This window comes from Leucoraja erinacea, chromosome 14, assembly GCF_028641065.1.
Source record: "Leucoraja erinacea ecotype New England chromosome 14, Leri_hhj_1, whole genome shotgun sequence".
Taxonomy (NCBI): Eukaryota; Metazoa; Chordata; class Chondrichthyes; order Rajiformes; family Rajidae; genus Leucoraja; species Leucoraja erinaceus.
The window spans coordinates 28,210,195-28,226,610 of NC_073390.1; the positions used below are offsets into that span (position 1 = coordinate 28,210,195).

A 16,416-nucleotide genomic window follows, 5' to 3' on the forward strand; every position below is an offset into this window, starting at 1 on the left:
TTGAACCATGCATTTGGCTATCCAGGATGTTTTGAGATTTAAGCACTTGCATGTATGCCCATAATGCATTGTGCCATCTGTTGTTGAGTTCTTTCAGGTAAAATTCCAATCGGCAGCATTCCTTTTAACATGGTAAAATATCCCAAGGATTAAGTTAACATCGAGGGAAAGAATCGGGAACAGTATCTCAGAGCAAAGGCATCTTTATCAACAGTGGGCTAAAGCAGTTCCCAGAGGATTTTTTTCCTGCTTCTGCGTGTGCTTACAAGACCTGCACTTCAGATTAAGTTAATCAGATTTTTAAGGTTAACAACTGTGCTCTATATTATTGGTAATCTTTGTGTTAACAACCCAGTCTGTATTTCTAGTCTCGCCTCATGTTCAAACCAAACTGGAATTTCTTGTGATAACTGATCTGAGTGGTTCATTTCCTCGCTGAACGTTATTTTCTTACTTCATTACAACATCGGACGATGCTATATGATTTATTGAGTCTAGCTAGCTCCTAGGACTAATTTTCCCTGTAACCTGTCTCTCCACATTCCCATTAATATTTCTCCAAATTGTACTACTTGGTTACTTTCTGGGGGCAATATACGGAAAGGAAACTGAACTCCACAGAGAACCCAGAGTCTGAATTGAATCGGGTCACTGGCACTGCACAATTACATTGTTAGGAGCCACACCATGAGACTGCAACTTCTTTGTAAAGGGCCTGTCCCACTGTACGAGGTAATTCAAGAGCTCTCCCGAGTTTAAAAAAAAAAAAAAAAAAAAAAAAAATCAAACTCGTGGTAAGCACAGTCTGAGTAAGTCTGAGCTCGGGACGTCTCTTAGTGGCTTGTAACGCTAATGGTAGGTACTCGGGAAACGCGGTAAGCTCGTGAAGATTTTTCAACAAGTTGAAAAATGTCCACGAGAGCCCCGAGTACCTACGAGCAGTTTATACCGTAATTCTCCAGGTTCGAATCGGGGGAAACCCGGGAGAACTCTTGAATTAGCTCGTACAGTGGGACAGGCCCTTAATTCACCTGCTTCCAATGATGCCTTTCATTTCCATATTGGATTTTTTTAAATGCTGGAGGGAGAAAGTATCTTTGGATAAATCAATTAATTGGTGAAAAATGCTATGTAACTGTTGCAATTGTATCAAGGTATTGTAATCTATTCTCAATCACAGCTACTCTTTTATTGTACCTCGAGTGCTTGAGGAAAATTAGTAGCATACTCTGTTCTATCTAGTTGTAAATGTGGGGAGGGGTTGAATTATTTATTTGATCTGATACTTTATTCACTCTAATTGGTATTTGTTAATTCAGCATTGCCCAATGGAAAAACAACAATTAAAGCTTCTTTCATACCCTCTTGAAATGGAGGCCCAGAATAGGTAAATTGTGCACAGCAAACAGTAGTGAGATTATGGAATCATCAAACTGATTACATTGCAGGACCATTTTGTCCTTCCTGCCTCTTTCAGAGCAACTCTTCAGCTCTATCCTTGTCTCTATTGCTTTAAGTCTTTCTGTAGTTTATCATCCAATTTCTTGAAGGCCACAATGGAATCTGCCTCCACCACATTTGCGCACAAAGCTTTCCAGATTGTAACCACATATTGCGAGTTTTCCTCTGGCAGTATTTTTTGCTTTGTTTTATGCCAAAGACATGTTCTTCCTCCAACCAAATCCCAAGGTAATTCTCGTACGTCTCTTCTAGATTGTATCTGATGCCTTCACATCTTTCCTGTGGGGCCAGGTTGCTCCAGTTGAGATTGACCATTGTTTTATTAAGGTTCTGTGTGACTTCATTATTTTAATACACTTACTTTCATTGATAAACATACAATTGAGTATTACATGTAAATTACTTCCTCAACTTTCCCTGCCATTTTCAATGGTTTGAGCAGCTTTCACTGTTTCTGCTCATTTTGGTATTTTGTGTCGCCTGTTCCATTTTCCTGACCAAGATGGCATCACCTTACAGTTCTTGTCATTCCTCTGCAGTGCATATGTGCAGTCTATCTGTGTATCCTTTGTGATCCATAATTAGCCTCTATTATAGTTTATAATCTAGCCAGTTCTGTTATCTGTTAACTTGGGAAATGTAGACACTTTGGAGTCCAGGAAATTAATGTAAATTCTTAATAAGAAAGCAATTGGTCGAACATGAGCCTCTGGAATATTCACTTTCCACCAATGCAAAAACAAAATGACCATTCACTGCAGCCCTCTGTTACTCTGCAATCAATGTCCATGCTCTCACTGTTTGGCCTCAACCCGCTGACTGCTTTTATATCTTTAATAAAACTTATACCATTGGTTCAATGTGATCATGGCCACATTGGTCTAGAAACCACAATTTACGATTTGTCCCATGCGGTGCTTTGCCTCCATCTGTAGGCTTCTCTGTTAATCAAAAAGATGGTATACTCATGATCATGGCATGTCAGTCTAGGTTTGGTGTGCATTCTCTGGAGCAGGGTGTGATCACTCAATCTCCTGAGTTGGGTTTCTGTGCAACAGCTGCATCTTGGTAGATATTTCCAATTGTCATTTTGCCTACTCCTTTAAGTTAGAACTTGAGTGGTCATGTAAAGTAGTATCTTTGTTTTAAGCGGTGGGCTGGAAATTAGTTTCTCCATTTTTTTAAATTTTAACTTCGATTTGCTGACAATCTATATTCTCTAATCAATTGAAATTTACCTTCAAAGTTGCATATTTAAAAAAACAATCATTGTGGAGCAGCAGGTTTCTTAATGCATTTGAACCGCACATGATTAGGTGCACAATTGCCATCCATGGAAAGGGGTTGGGAATATTTTGTTGGCCTTTCCAACATGTGTAATGCGATCTCTTAACATAAAGCACCATTTGGTTGTGCATTTGACTAAAACACCAATGTGTGTGCTGTTTGCAAATTAGGAAGTGTGGGTAAACAGATCAGCTGAATGTCTCCCTGAGATGGGAGGTTGGTTATTGAAGAATACATGTTTGCAATGTCTTTTTTCATTGCTACTATGTGAAACAGTTGGATTTCTATTGTTTCTGTACACGAGGACAATAGGTGGGGGAGTAGTTTGCCTACCCCACTGTTCAATGTGACTACGGCTAGTCTATCCCAAATCTCAACGCCTCGTGTGCAGTTACCCATTTTTAATTCTGTGATCCTCTTTTTATATTTAAAAAAAAACAAAAAACTATCCACCTCTACTTTTAAATACTTTAATAATGTAGCTTCCAGGGTGCCGTGGGGTAGGTTAGGGAAATTTGCTACCTACCCTATGTCTTTATTTTAAATAACTGGTCCATCATTGTTGGAGTGTGTTTTAAAGTTGTCAGTTATCTATTACTGAATGTCAGCCTGTACTATGTGCACAAGTTTAGTATAGTCCTTCTGGACACATTGATTCTATGAACCTCTTTGAAATTTCCCTTTCATACAACTTGGTTCTTGAAGATTGAACTGTAGATACTAGAAATTGCATTAATCCAGTCTCTGATGTGATAACTTTAATCCACATGGTGGTTGGGCTACTATAATTGGCCTCTGTGTCATTGGATCAAATATAGGGCCCAAGGCATACGGTGTTTTTAAGAGCTGTTTGAGCAAAGAAAAGTACTGGAGTCACTCAGTGGGTCAGGAAATGTCAGTTTAAAGAAGGGGCTTGACACTAAATGTCATCTGACTATTTCCTTCACAGTTGCTGTCTGAACGACTGAATTCATACAGCACTTTGCTAAAGATTCCAGCATCTGGAGTTCATTGTCTTGTTAATGCTTGCTCTGTATATTGGAGCTAAAGTGAACATGCTGAGATGTCAATGATATTGTGATCCTCTGTTGCCTTTCCGACTCGGTGGGATAGTAAAATTGGGGGAAAAAATAATTGAGTACTTTGCATCTTGTTTTTGGACTGTATTTTAAGCACATAACATTGTGTGGGTTGAAATTGGATTTTCTGCAACATCTGCCTTTTTAAAAATAAATATTTCTCTAATCCCTGTACTGTTTTTGCATGATTACATTTTACTCCACTTGTGGGGTGCCACGTTGAAGTTAAAATTTTAGACTGGTTGTTAATTTTGAAAGTGCCCATTATTCTTGCTGGCTATAAAATTGTTGTGATTCAGGTCTACTATGCTGCTAATCTTTCCCACGCATGCCTTTCACAGTGAGATCTGTGCTGCTTTCAGACGCTCCTCAAGTGATTCTTGGTCTTCCTTTTCCTATCCAGGACAAGGCTTCTCCCAACCATGACTTGTGTTTTGTAATTAGCCCGTGCTACTGGACCTAGCTTTCTTGGGATTTGTATAAATGAGACTGATAATTTGCAGATTTATTTAAAATATCCTAATTATAAAAGCAAGCCTACTATTAATTTTTATCATGTGTTTAAATGCATCTCAATTCAGTTTCATCTGTTGATAATCAAAAGCTGCTGATGTTACAAATCTAATGTAAAAGCAGAAAAGTGTGTAAATGGGTTGGAAAGCATCTGGAATGATTAATAGTTAATGTTTCAGATCAATTACTTTACCGAAACTTGACACATTAACTCTGTTTCATATTCCACCGATGCTGTCAGACCTGTTGAGTATTTGTACCTCTTTCTGCTTTCATGCCCTGTTAGTTGTCTCCCGCTAGCAAGCTCTCCTTTTGGTATTTTATCTTAGATGATCACTTGATGGCCATTGATTGTTACTTCAACAGACTAATATATAATCTCAAACGGCAAACTAGATGACAAATCAAATGGTGTTTCTCTTCTCTTGGCTGAAGGAAAATATCACTTATTTTACTCTGGTAGCAAGTCATGACTCATGAGCAACATTGATTCCTTAATCAACACAATACAATGCAAAACACTTTTCTCAATCTTCAAAACAAACATACTGTCAACATGTCTTGAAAGTGTTACTTGTAGGTCTACGTTTGTTGTAATGCTGTTGTGAAACAAATGATCACATTCAAAGTTTCAAAACATTCCATCATTATCCATTTCAACTTTCTGTATGATCCCTGCTATTCTTGCCACTTTGTATAGAGTGTTGTACAAATTTGTGCTTCTCCTGCCAGCTCCAGCACAGATGTACACGTCACTATTTTTCATGTGAGTTTACCAGCTGCCTCTTGAAGCTTTGCTATTTATTTTAGCTATGCAAATATTCATTCATCATGTTTCATTTTCTATGATTGGCTTATTATCAACCTGCTGCTTTGAATTCCTCAAATTGATGTTAACTTTCAAATCTGTTCTGTTTCTGTCCCCACTTCTGAATTGGCACTTGCTTGTTGGCTTCTTTCTGGGAGCTAGAATACACATTCGGCACCAGGCTGTAGATTGTCTGCTCAAAGATGTAAATGTTGGCTTGGACATTGGATCTAGTCCCAAACCCCTTTGACTCTTGTTGAAGCAATGACTTCTAGTTTTAACAGTTGTCTTTATATTTAAGTATCTCTGCTAGCCCTTCAGTCCTTGCATTTCTTTTGCTCTTCCTATTCTGATAATTTGTTCCTAATTTTGTTTTTCTTGCAGTATTAGCTATGTTGCCAGCTACCTTGATGCTAAATTCTGTGGTTCCCTTTCACTATTTCTCTCCCACCTGATTATTCTTCCTTTTATTAAATCCTTTCAACCTGTCCTGTGGCTTGCTGTCAAATCTTGTCTGTTAAAACTCGAGTCATCTTGCTTGTTTTGGACTCTTATGCCCACAAACAGCCCCGTTTGCAAGTTGTGTTAAATAAAGTACTGCTTTAATCGTCCAATGGAGTCGGCAGCAACTTTGCGGAATACTCCAATGGTTATGTTTAAATGTGTTTTTTTTTTTTAAATGGTCCATGGAACAGTTGTCTTACACATAGCAATCCAGGGCTTCTGGATTCTTGCTCAATTTGTGCAAGACTTTTGATTTTTGCTGTGGCCTGACTTCAGCAGAGCTCACCGTGGAGTTTGGAAACTCAAATCCCCAGTGGCATCAACATTGACAGCACAAGCTCCAGTTTCCCAGGCATGTGATCCATTAACACATGTCCCACGATGCCTCATCCTGCTCTATCTCCATATCTTCCTATGAAGAATAAAGTGAAAAAGAACAGTTTGTTAGATGAGTTGTATAGAGTGTAGAATACAGTAGAGGAAAAGACCTGGAGTAGAGCATGTTTTATTGCCATATGTCCCGAAATGGAACAATAACATTCTTGCACACAACAGCACAACAGATATGTAAACATATCACCCTTTAAAACCCATAATGAACAGCAAAAAAAGTACTGTGTATTAAAAAAACAAAAAACATACAGACATTAGCAGTGCAAAGTCAAAGGTAATGTCCCCAAAGTCTATATAGCTCAGAGCCTATTTGGAGGTTGTTGTGTAGGCCCTTTAGCCTACTATGTCTGTGCCGAATATGATACCAAATTAAACAAATCAATAAACAAAGCATACACACGATCCAATCCCTGCCTATTCATGTGCATATCTAAAAAACACAAACACCCCTATTTTGTTTTGTGACCTCTTATAAAGTTAAATAAAAACTAGATTGATTGTACGGCAGTCAAAGTCACCTGAACTGTGCATGTGTGTGTACTGGCACCATTTTGTCTGCAATAAAAGTACTGAACTGTACTATGATATTTTTCCACCATTCCTGGCAATGCTTTTTAGGCTACTACTCGCTGAGTTTTTAAACAAGAAATGTTGGCCTGCATATCTCTTTTACACTTTGCCTTCTGACCATAAAGCTATACCCTCTAGAATTTAACATTTCCACACTGGGGGAAAAAGATTCTGACTCTGCTTTGTCTGTGCCCCTCATAATTGTACAAACCTTTCTATCGGGTCTCTCCTTGGATTGTGTTCTTAAGAGTGGAATCCAAGTTTGTTCAACCTCGCCTTTAAATATACTTTTTGATTTGTGAAGCAGCTGTTGATTGAGGATTTTTTAATGGTTTCTATAGCATTCTTTTATAGCAAGCTCTTTTATTTTTAACGGTTTCTAGAGCATTTGGCAATTAAATGCCAGTCTAGAATATGAACCTTTTCATTTTGACCGAAGATTGTCCCGTGACTAATTATGAAGCTTGACACTTGTTCATGTTGATCCTTGCCAGCAGCAGTAAGACTAAACAAGATTAGTGTAGTTATCTCCTAAACTTGCAAATACTGTTTCCTTGGGCATCATGCACCAGGATCACAATTCTGGAAATCGTACATCATGGCACGACATCAAAGTAACAGAATCATCCTTAAAGCTGTAAATTGACACGCTATTACACAGACCTTTCCCAGCTTGGAGTCTGCCGATCAATGCAAGGGATGACCCTGACCTTTGTATGCAGGGTGTGAGAAAAATGAAATGGTGGTAGCTAGAATCTGAGTTGGTCATTGTTCCTTATTTTTGTCATTTGGCCTCTTCATCTGAGAACCCTACATTTGATGGACTGGGGCAAGTGGTCCTGAGATAGTGCTGATTGGTATTGTGGGCTAACAGTCACAAAGACCGAGTTCTCAACGTAAGAGACTGAATATAAGCCTTTTATTTAGTGTGAAATGAACATTGCCCTCATGGATGCTGCATTAATTTCAAAACCAAAGTAAGCCCGAGATTTAAGCTCGGGGACATGGCTTAAGATGTGGGGGTGTAGATTTAATAGGAACCTGAGACACAACGTTTTCACACAGGATGGTGGGTATATGCAACGAGCTGAAAGAGGAGTTATTTGAAGGAGGTCCTATAATCAACATTTAGAAGACATTTGGACAAGTTCGTGGATAGGCAAGTTTTAGTGGGTTATGTGGGTGGGTGGGATCAGTGTAAATGGGGCATCTTGGTCGGCATGGGGAAGTTGGGGCCCAAGGGTCTATTTCCATGCTGGATGACTGATTCTATTTTCAGTAGAAGCTGAAATAATAATTGTATCTGAGATGTGCAATGGGTATACTCTTAATAGCTAGTTATTTCAACCCTCCCCCTCATAACTTGGGCTGCTTGATATTTTATAAAGGTGCCACAGTTTACTTTTCACATAGAGGCATAAAGAATTGCAGATACTGGTTTACAATAAAAGCCAAAAAGTGCTGGAGTAACTTGGTGGGCCAGGCAGTGTCTCTGGAGAACCTGGATAGATTATGTTTTTGGTTGTGGGTCCTTAGATGGGTCTTTGTTACTGCAGGAAATGCATCTGTCTTTGACTTTGATGCCATTGCTGCCTAGCTCCTTCTAATATGCACCAGCTCAGTTCCTGACTTGCAATCTGAAATTTAAAGTGTTTGCTTTTTGAAATTGTCGTCTGATGCATGCACTTCATTGCCAAAGAACCAACAACCAATATTTGCAAAATGAAGTCCACGTAGGGAATGAGCAAGATTGAAGGATAAATGCTGGTTAAGATGACCTGTATGTGTCCTGATCTGATAAATAGTGGTATTGGCTCCAAGCATGGAGCTTGGAGCCAATACCACTTACAACAACACATTCCATTGGTGTTGGAAGTGCCAGTCTAGATTTTAAAATTTGCTTTCTTGGTAGAAAATCATCCACCTTTGAGGGATGTGTGCACTACTGGCCGAAGTTCATAATTTTCAAGTTTATGCTATTTTGTGCTCAAGTTCTTTTGTGCTATTTTGCTTCCTGTACATTGATGATTATTTCAGTCTAAAGAAGAGTCTCAACCCAAAATGATACCTATTCCTTTTCTCCAGAGATGCTGCCTGACCCACTGAGTTACTTTTTGTGTCTATCTTCTGGTTAAGCCACCATGTTTCTTCCTGAACATGATTATTTTCATTGTTTTCCTATTGACTATCAGCTTGCCTCCATGAGTGCAATTGAAGTATTGTGTGCCGTTCTGGCTGCCCCATACGGGAAGGATGTGGATGCTTTGGAGAAGGTGCAAAAGATGTTTCCCAGCATGCTGCCTTGATATTAGCTATATGAAGAGTTGCCATACTTGGATTGTTTTCTCTGGAATGCTGGAGATTAAGGGATGACATAATAGAAGTATGTAACATTTTGTGATGGGCATAGAAAAAGTAGACGGTCAGAACCTTTTACCCCAGCATGCAAATGTCAAGGATTAGACAGTGTGGCTTTAATGTGAGAGGAGCAATGTTTAAAGGAGATGGCGAATGTTGGTGTAATCTCATTCTTTACCAGCCCACCCTGCATTTGCTCCATCCCAGTCAGATCCTTCCTGCACCATCGGAACCTCGCTACCAGTCTGGGGAGGCTTGCAAGGGTACCTGTCATGATTTATCCCGAACAGGGCTCTGTGATTTACGGACTGTTCCCAGGGACGCATTCAGAGACTGACATCGAGTGCTGCTGGAAGGTCATGAACTTGGTGAACTCTTTGGTCTGCCCGGACTTTGTTGACCACCCAATGGAGCGAGATGTCCGTCGGGGAATGTTGCCGACTGGCCCGCTGCAGACTGTCTAAGGTCTTTCCGCTGCTGGACATGGGGAGCAGGGTGTGGTGGAGAAGCCCCTCAAAATAAGGGAATGGATTCTACGCCAGTGGGCCACATGAGTGGCAAAGGTGGGGGATAAATTTGAGTAGTGTGTGTAAACAGTTTGTATAGCCTCCGAAAATGTCGGATGGATTTTTTTTTTTGCACGGTTCATGTATTGTATATATTTATTACCCGAATAAAGTCTGTTTTGGGAGGGGAGAAAAATCTGCTCCATTTTTATCCCGAAATTGAAAGTGTTTGTACCTCATCATTACCTGGCACAGGGTGGTGAGTGATTAGTGCTGTCAGCGATGATGGTAGAAGATGCGATAGAGACCCACAAGTCAAACTGAAGATGCATCCTGTAACTGGCAAGCTAGAAAATGAGGCAATAAAACTTAGCTGTTTTCCTCTGCTTGAAACACGTTGATTTGTCTGTGTCCTGGTACATTGTCAGAACAGAACTGGTGTTTTGAACTCTGCATAATGTAGTTCAGCCATTGATTTGAAATGCAAATTTTCAGGTGTTTACTGTAGTTCTACTCTTGATTTCTCCAGTATCTTTGGAGGACATGGGTAGACTGACTTGTCACCCAGTCATGTCCTCCAGAGATGCTGCCTAACCCACCGATTTACGCCAGCATTTTATCTTTTTTTGTAAAGCAGTATTTGAAGTTCCTTGTCACCAGTCCTCCATATAAAATTATACGGCATAGATGGGGTAGCCAGTCAAAACCATATCCCCAGGGAGGAAATGACAAAGACTAGAGGGCATAGCATTAAGGTGGGAGGGACAAAGTTTAACGGTGATACGCCCTAATTTTTGTGGTGGGCTGCCATGAATGGTGGTGGAAGCATACATTAGTAATATTTAATATGTTTTTAGATAGGATATGGATATGCATTGAAATGAGGGATATAGATCATGTACAGATAGAGGAGATTAGTTGGGATTAGATTCATTAATTTGGCATGGACATTGTGGACAGAAAGGCCTGTTCCTGTGCTGTACTGTTTTATGTACTGCTGAAGCTTCATGCAACATTTGATTTGGGAATTCATAAATTGGTCTTCTCTGCTTCCCATTGGCCTTGATAATAATTTGGGCAGTACGGTGGCACAACGGGAGAGTTTGCTTCCTTAGTGCCAGAGACCGGGGTTCGATCCCGACTACGGGTGCTGTTTGTATGTTCTCCCCCTCACTGTACTTTTTCTCCGAAACCTTAGGTTTCCTCCCACACTCCAAAGATGTACAGATTTGTGGGTTAATTGGCTTGGTATAGTGTAAATTATCTAGCATGTGTTGGATAATATTAATGTGCTGCGGTCGGTGTGGACTAGAGGGGCCTGTTTCTGCACTGTATCTCTAAAATAAACTAAGTCCGGCAAGTGATCTGTATTTCTTGAATGTCAGTCAGCAGATCTGGATGTTTTCACACACACTGGGATTGGATTCTTTGCATCCTAAACTTACATTTCTTCTTCTCTTTCCCTTCAAAAACCTCAAAAATGAATTGATAGAAAGGCAAGATCGAGAGGAAAGCACACTTTGCGTGGGTTTCAGGAAAATATTTGACAAAATAGTGAAAAATGGAATTTGGACGAGATGGTAATAAGCCCGGATCGATGAAAAGTAGTGGTTAGGATGGAACAAGGCATGTTGAGCAGTTCGTGCACTTGGTTTGGAGTGAGTGCTGCTGCCACAGTGGCTCCTGTTCTGGGACATCTTTTGGAAAAAAGGATTTGGGAACTTGGTGGGTATAATTTAGTGTCAACCAGTTTTGTGGCATTTGGGGATAAGGATCGAATGGTCTGTAACTTCTGTCTGTGTTTCTCAATAATTCCCTACAACCTACTTCCCAGTAGAAAATATTTCAAAAACTCCTTCAAATCTAGCCTCCAATCTTCTGTCCAGTTCTTTTCTAGTATCCCCGATTGTACCTTTTGTCTAATTTCTGCAAACCCCAGTACAAATGAACTCCTGATAAGGTTGTGCTGACCTGGGATTTGTGAATGCTGACACCTTGCTCTGGTATGAAAATCAAAAGTAACTACAAGTAACTTTGTAGGGAAAGGTGTAGAGGAGTGCGTTGCCTGACCAGAAGCCTTGGATGAACCAGGAAGTCCGCAATATACTGGGGACCAGATCTTGGGCATTTTGGTTTGGCAATACAAGGTTGTATAGGAAGTTTGGATTCAACCTCTAAGGCCATCAAGAAAGTGAAGGGACGTTTTGAGTCTAAAGTAGAGGATCAGACGGATGTTTGGTAGCTAAAGCAGGGCCATTATTTCTTAGAAGGGGAAACCAAGTGTAGCTTTGCATGTATTTCTCAGTTTTTGCTTTGGAGGGGGTTGGCAACAATATCTTTTGGATGACCATCAACACAGGAGCACCTCAACACTCTGCTCTATGCTTTAGGGCCATGCCTGTGTAGACAGACACTACTCCAATGCCATGTGCTATTATCACATCATTCAATATTGCAAACAAACTTGGTAAGACAGGAGTTGATTATTGACTTAAGGAATAAAAAGCCAATGATTCATGAACCCGTTTCCAAAAGGATGGCAGTGTAGAGGGTCAATTGCAAAGAAAGCTCATCAACACTACCTGACGATTGAGGAGATTCCGTATGCTGCGAAATACTCTCTTGGACTTCTACAGGTATACAGCAGAGAACGTACTGACTGGTTGCACCATGCCTTGAAATTGAATGCTAATGAAGAAGGCTGCAGAAAATAAAATTTGACTGGTTTGTGGGTATTGACCCCTCCATCATCAAAGGAATCTACACGAGGTGCTGCCTCGAATGCAGCCAATATCATACAAGACCCACACCATCCTGGCCACACACTGATCTCACAGCCACGATCTGAAAAAGATACAGGGGCCTGAGAATCATGATCTCCAGATCCAAGAACGGCTTCTTCCCATATGCTGGCAGGCTCTGGAACCCCACTGCACAACCTTAACTTGCCAATAAACGACTGGGTTCTTTTTTTTGTTGCATTGTGTACTTTGTACACACTGGTATTACTGAATATGCAATCAATAATTCAAATGAATTTGGTGTTAATGTACAAGAAGTGAGAATCTTGTTGTCTTGTTCCTGGTACATATGACTATTAAACATTTATGATTCCAAGCTCTTGTGTGGGACAGGCCCTTTAGTGCGGAAGAAAGTATCTATTGCTTCCCAGCCCTAATTCTTAAGTGCTATGGTGTGAATGTGACCAGTGTTTGGTTAAACTGGATTTTCCATGATTTCAATCATTAGCTAGTAGTAATATTACATTATATAACTTTTTTTCCTTTAATGTAGCCTTTCTTCCCTCCAAACTGCTGGCATATCCCCATTCTCTTGTATATGTTAACAAATGACCTGCCTTTTCCTATGATCCTCTCACTTGTTCACCCAGTCCGTGGAAGTATCCAAAATTATGGGACCATTTTTTCACTGTATTCTGGGAGATGTCCAACTATCACCCAGGGAAGTGTGTACCATTTTTTGCGAACTGATCTTTAAACACTTAATGCTTCAACTTTCAAACTCAGTATCTGTATTCAAATACAATTAACCTAGCAAAATAGATTAACTGGTGCAGGGGCATATACTGAGGAGATGGGTAGTTTGATTACTTTTGGAGCAATGCTCTTGTCTACAAAACGTCTGAAGGAACAACACATCAGGCAGCATCCGTGGCAGGAAATGTACCGACTATGTATTGGGTTGAGGCCCTTCATCTGGACTGATATTTCCTTCTAAAGAAGGGTCCTTACCTGAAATGTTGTCTGTCCATTTCTCTTTGCAGATGCTGTCTGTCCTGCTGATTTAATGCAGTAGTTTTATTTGTTCGAGATTTCAGTATCTGAAGTCTCTTGTTCACAATAGTTCAAATTGTTTGTTGACTAATGGCTGTTCATTGAGTCTCCGTCGCCATTTTCTGTTGCAGATCAAAAAGCTGGCAGGCTGACGTGGGCAGGCATCCACTTACAGGACGGACTTTCTGGCAACTGACCATTTTGCTTGTGAGTATTGTGCATGATCTCCAAGCAAAATAATAACATGCTGGTAAATGCCTTATCTCGGTTTGTTCTGGTGGAAGATACCAAGCCTAAAACTATCTTGAGGTACTTGAGGCTGGCCAACTGTTACATAGAATGTTTATAGCATGTGAACACTACTTTCCTTCCGTTCCATATGACCTTCCTCTTGCCTCAGCTGACTTCTACTTGTTTTTCCCTGAATCCCTACTCTCCTCGCCACCCAGTTCGAAGTTCTACTCTCTAGATACTCTAAAGCAGCCACTAAATTCCTTATTAGTATCATTACATTTCTTGTTAATGAGCCCTAGATTTGCATAATGACACAAGAGGAAAACATCTTCTCAACTTGGACTTTGATCACTTTTATAATCTGAGCACTACTTCTAAGGTTTTTATTTTCATTCTTTACTATTGGATTGTGTTCTATTATGAGGCTTTTCTATCACTACCACCCCCCTTTTTGTTGTTGTTGTTGCTGTACCTCTATCCTACTTGTAATAAGATTGGAATTGTCAATGTTATTTTGACTGTGATAAAGTTGTCTTTTGTGGCCAAGTTAAATAATTTGTTAACTACTTGTTCAATAGTGCTACTTGTAATGTTTGGTGTGTTTTTACAACTACTTTACTGTTTGCTTGCATTCTTTTAACCATGTGAACAGTAAATAAATAAGTGTACTTGGAGTTGCATGTGAATGGGCAATAAGAGGGCATGGGTTTGCAGGTAATTAGTTTGGCTAGGAGAGTGGCTCACTGAAGAGTTGTGATAGTTAAGAAAACTGCAGATGCTGGAAAAATCGAAGGTAGACAAAAATGCTGGCGAAACTCAGTGGGTGATGCAGCATCTATGGAGCGAAGGAATAGGTGACATTTCGGGTCGAGACTTCTTCAGACTGATGTGCGGGTGGGGGGACGGGAAGAAGAAAGAGGCGAAGACAATAGGCTGTGGGAGGGGAAAGAGGGAGAAAGCAAGGACTACCTGAAATTGGAGAAGTCAATGTTCATACTGCTGAGGTGTAAGCTACCCAAGCAGTCTTTTCTCTGCCTCACCTGGAAAGATTGCTTGGGTCCTTGGATGGAGTCGAGGGGGGAGGTAAAGCGACAAGTGTAGCATTTCCTACGGTTGCAAGGAAAAGTATCAGGGGAGAGGGTGGTTTGGGTGGGAAGGGACAAATTGACCAACGAGTTTATGGAGGGAGCGGTCTCTGCGGAAAAGAGTTGTGATAAATGGGTCTCTTGCAGAATTGGCATTAACATTTGGGGTGCCACAGCATTCAAAACTGGGATCTTGGAGGGTTTATGGTTTTTCTTTAATGAATTACTTGGAGGTAAGGGACTGTTTATGTACTGCAGCCTAATTTGGTGATCCTGCAAAGATGAATGTGAGCAGCACAGAGCCTGCCAGAGGATCGTGTAGGTTGGTGTTGAGTGGACCAAATGTTTGGCAGCTGGAGTATAATGAGAAGATGTCGGGAAGAATGGCTTTTTTTGGGGTGAAATTACAGAATTTTGCAATAGCCAGACTCCTAATTTCCTTTGCAGAGGAAACTGGAGGTTGGCATTTCATTATTTCATTCAAATAATAATTTTTGTAGGAAGCTGATAAATGAAATCACACCGGAAGTACTGAGGCTTTGTCTCCATTATGTAATAACCTGTTTACAATTGAGGTACAGTGGTGCCAAAGAGGTTCAGTTGCTGCTTCCAAACATGAATGGTTGGGGCAGCATTGCTCTTCACGCAGAATGAGAGGTGGTCGTTTTGAAACATAAGATTCTGACGGGATGAATATTGGGAAGATGTTTCCCATAATGGGATTATTATCAATCTAGGGAATTTGTTTTCAGGAATGTCACCTGTTCATGCTCAGATCAGCGTGCATTTCTTCTTCCAAAGTAACATTTGTACTTTTCAAAGGTTTAAAGGTTTCTTTATTAGTCACATACACCTAGGTGTAGTGAAATTCTTGTTGCCACTGGAGAACTGGAAAAGAAGTTATTGAATATGTGACCCCCTCCGCTTCCCCTTTCATGTTGTGGGGGGGGGGGGGGGGAAGGGGGTTCGTGGTAGGAGACCGATCTTAGAAATTGGTCTGTATAGTAATTTTCCATAAACTGAAGGAATGTCACCTGCGCATCCACGAAGAAACCAGGAGGTGGAAACAATTGGTGCTCATTAATTTTAGAGCATATTTTAATTCCATATCCTAGATTTTTGTTTTGGTTGTAAAATTTGTGAATTTCTGTTACCTGCACTGCCATAACTTGGGGGTTGTCTATATCTACCAGGCTGACTGACATGCCTTTTAAATGAGAAGGAAGTTGGGGAAATATGGAGAGAGCAGTAATGTGGGTCAAAGCCAAGATTAAACAATGGAGCAAGCTGGAATGGCCAACTGGCTGACACCTCCTGTTTCTTGGTCTTGCTAAGACTGCATGTGTTAACAGATCATTGTCCTTTCTGCAGTGGCATACCCGGACCTCGTGTACGTGGGATATCGACAATGAGCTCTGTAGCCGTACTGACAGCTGAAAGCTTTGCTGAGCACAGAAGTGGCCTTGATGAGAAACAGGTCAAAGGTCGGTAAACTTTTCAAACTACTCAACTTTTTTTCTATTAGTCATGGGTGATCAGTGTTGCTCATTTTCTTTGTTTAGCTGTCCAGGGGCTTATTTCTTAATACATCTTTTTAACCTGATTTGCTTTTGGTATGTGTAGAATTTTGCTTTTTTGTCTGGCTTTAGGAAGATTCTGGATTTGGTTGTTTTGTTTACCTTTAGAGAAAGTAATTATCTTTATACTCCACTGACCATCTCAATGGTATATTGACTTGTAACCATGATGGCAACTTGTCCCAAGCTTCACCCTATTGTCTGCAATGAGTATATAGTGTCTGTAACTCATACTTTGTAAGGGGAT

The 16,416-nt window shown here is 40.4% G+C and overlaps 1 protein-coding gene across 5 annotated transcripts in view; it reads left to right on the forward strand.

The window, feature by feature from the left end:
- Positions 1-16,416, forward strand: part of hdlbpa (high density lipoprotein binding protein a) — an 82,122-nt gene that overhangs the window by 24,254 nt on the left and 41,452 nt on the right. For all 5 annotated transcript variants that reach the window (XM_055645943.1, XM_055645945.1, XM_055645947.1 and 2 more), the window contains exons 2-3: positions 13,405-13,480; positions 15,964-16,076. In XM_055645943.1, coding sequence (XP_055501918.1) covers positions 16,001-16,076 — 76 coding nt within the window. In that variant the 5' untranslated portion in view covers positions 13,405-13,480; positions 15,964-16,000. The remainder of the gene's footprint in view (positions 1-13,404; positions 13,481-15,963; positions 16,077-16,416) is intronic.